Here is a 1,369-nt window from a genome sequence, read left to right as displayed (position 1 = left end):
TGCTCACCTGGCTGGGGGGTGCTTACCTGGCTGGGGGGACAGTCACCTGGCTGGGGGGACAGTCACCTGTATGAGGGTTCCTCTCACCTGTATGAGGGTTCCACTCACCTGTCTGGAGGGTTCCTCTCACCTGTCTGGAGGGTTCCTCTCACCTGTATGAGGGTTCCTCTCACCTGTATGAGGGTTCCTCTCACCTGTGTGGGGCGGTGTCACCGTTTCCCAGCAGGGCCTGGGGGAGGCACAGCTAGTGGGAGGTTCCACTCCCCTGTCTGAGGGGTAGAGGGGGGAATGGGGACCCCTCACCTCTCCAGGCTGTGTCACCATTTCCCAGCAGGAATTGGGGATCGTTTTCTTCTGGATTCAGCTTGATCCAGGGCCTCCAGCCACGGGTGCTGGTGCTGCTCCTCTCCCAGTTCCCTCCCAGTTCATCTCTTGTGCACTTCCCCATCCATACGGGAATATTCCAGAGCTTCCCCTTGTACCTGGATAAAACCCCAGGACTCCCTCACTCCCATTTCCCACCTGGGAGGTGTCCCTGGCTCATGTTCCCGCTGTTCCATCCTGGTGCCATGTCGGACAGCCCCAAATTCCCATTTTCCCCGCAGTATTCCCTGGATAACACCCGGGACATGTCCATTGCCCACCTGTGCGGGATCGTCGTGTCCTTCGCCCGCCTCAACTTCCAGCCCAGCTCCGGCGAGGAATTCTTCTCCATGGTGACTTCTCTGGGAATCCTGGAATTCCAGGGTGCTCTCGGTGGGGGCGAGGGACCTCAAAGATTTCCCACAGCCATGGGTTCTGTCCCCAAATCCCCCTCCCTTTTCCTGTGTCCCGAATCCCTCCCAGCTCCCCTTTAGGCACCAGGAGGGGCCCCAGAGCTGCCCCCCCGGCTCTCACCTGTGCCCGGAGCACAGATGTTGTCCTGGCACATTCCCACGGGGAAGGGGGTGTTGGATGGCTGGATCCATGGATTGAGGGACCAGGGATCACCTGAGAGGGGCCCCAAAGCCTCACCTGGGCAGTGCCCTGGGGGGACAGCGGGGACACCTGGGGACACCCGTGGGTGTGGTCGAGTTTCCCTCTGTGTTCTCCCTTTCCCAGGTCCACGAGCAGCTCCAGGGGCAGGTGCAGCAGCTGGATCCTCACGTGCTGACAGATGTGGTGTGGTCACTGTGTGTCCTGCAGCAGGCCCAGCCCCCCTACCTGCGCCAGGTGCTCGCACCTGAGTTCCACACTCGCCTCCGAGGTGAGGGCACCGCGTGGGGCTGGGGCTGGGGCTGGGCCCTCCTGCTGGGACTCGGGATTAGCCAGGAGCTCCAGCCCTGGGGAAGGGGGGGTCACCTGTCACGCAGGTGGTTTGGGGGGGTCA

The 1,369-nt window shown here is 62.2% G+C and overlaps 1 protein-coding gene across 1 annotated transcript in view; it reads left to right on the top strand.

Moving 5' to 3' along the window:
• Positions 1 to 554: 554 nt before the first annotated feature.
• TBRG4 (transforming growth factor beta regulator 4) overlaps positions 555 to 1,369 on the top strand; it is a 4,640-nt gene continuing 3,825 nt past the window's right edge. The window contains exons 1-2 of the mRNA XM_027909678.1: positions 555 to 716; positions 1,102 to 1,259. Coding sequence (XP_027765479.1) covers positions 570 to 716; positions 1,102 to 1,259 — 305 coding nt within the window. The 5' untranslated portion in view covers positions 555 to 569. The remainder of the gene's footprint in view (positions 717 to 1,101; positions 1,260 to 1,369) is intronic.

The sequence above is a fragment of the Empidonax traillii genome, unplaced genomic scaffold (assembly GCF_003031625.1).
Source record: "Empidonax traillii isolate 1590-97213 ecotype Southwest subspecies unplaced genomic scaffold, ASM303162v1 scaffold2305:size31991, whole genome shotgun sequence".
NCBI classification, from domain to species: domain Eukaryota; kingdom Metazoa; phylum Chordata; class Aves; order Passeriformes; family Tyrannidae; genus Empidonax; species Empidonax traillii.
This window is presented reverse-complemented; position numbering and strand designations above follow the sequence as displayed.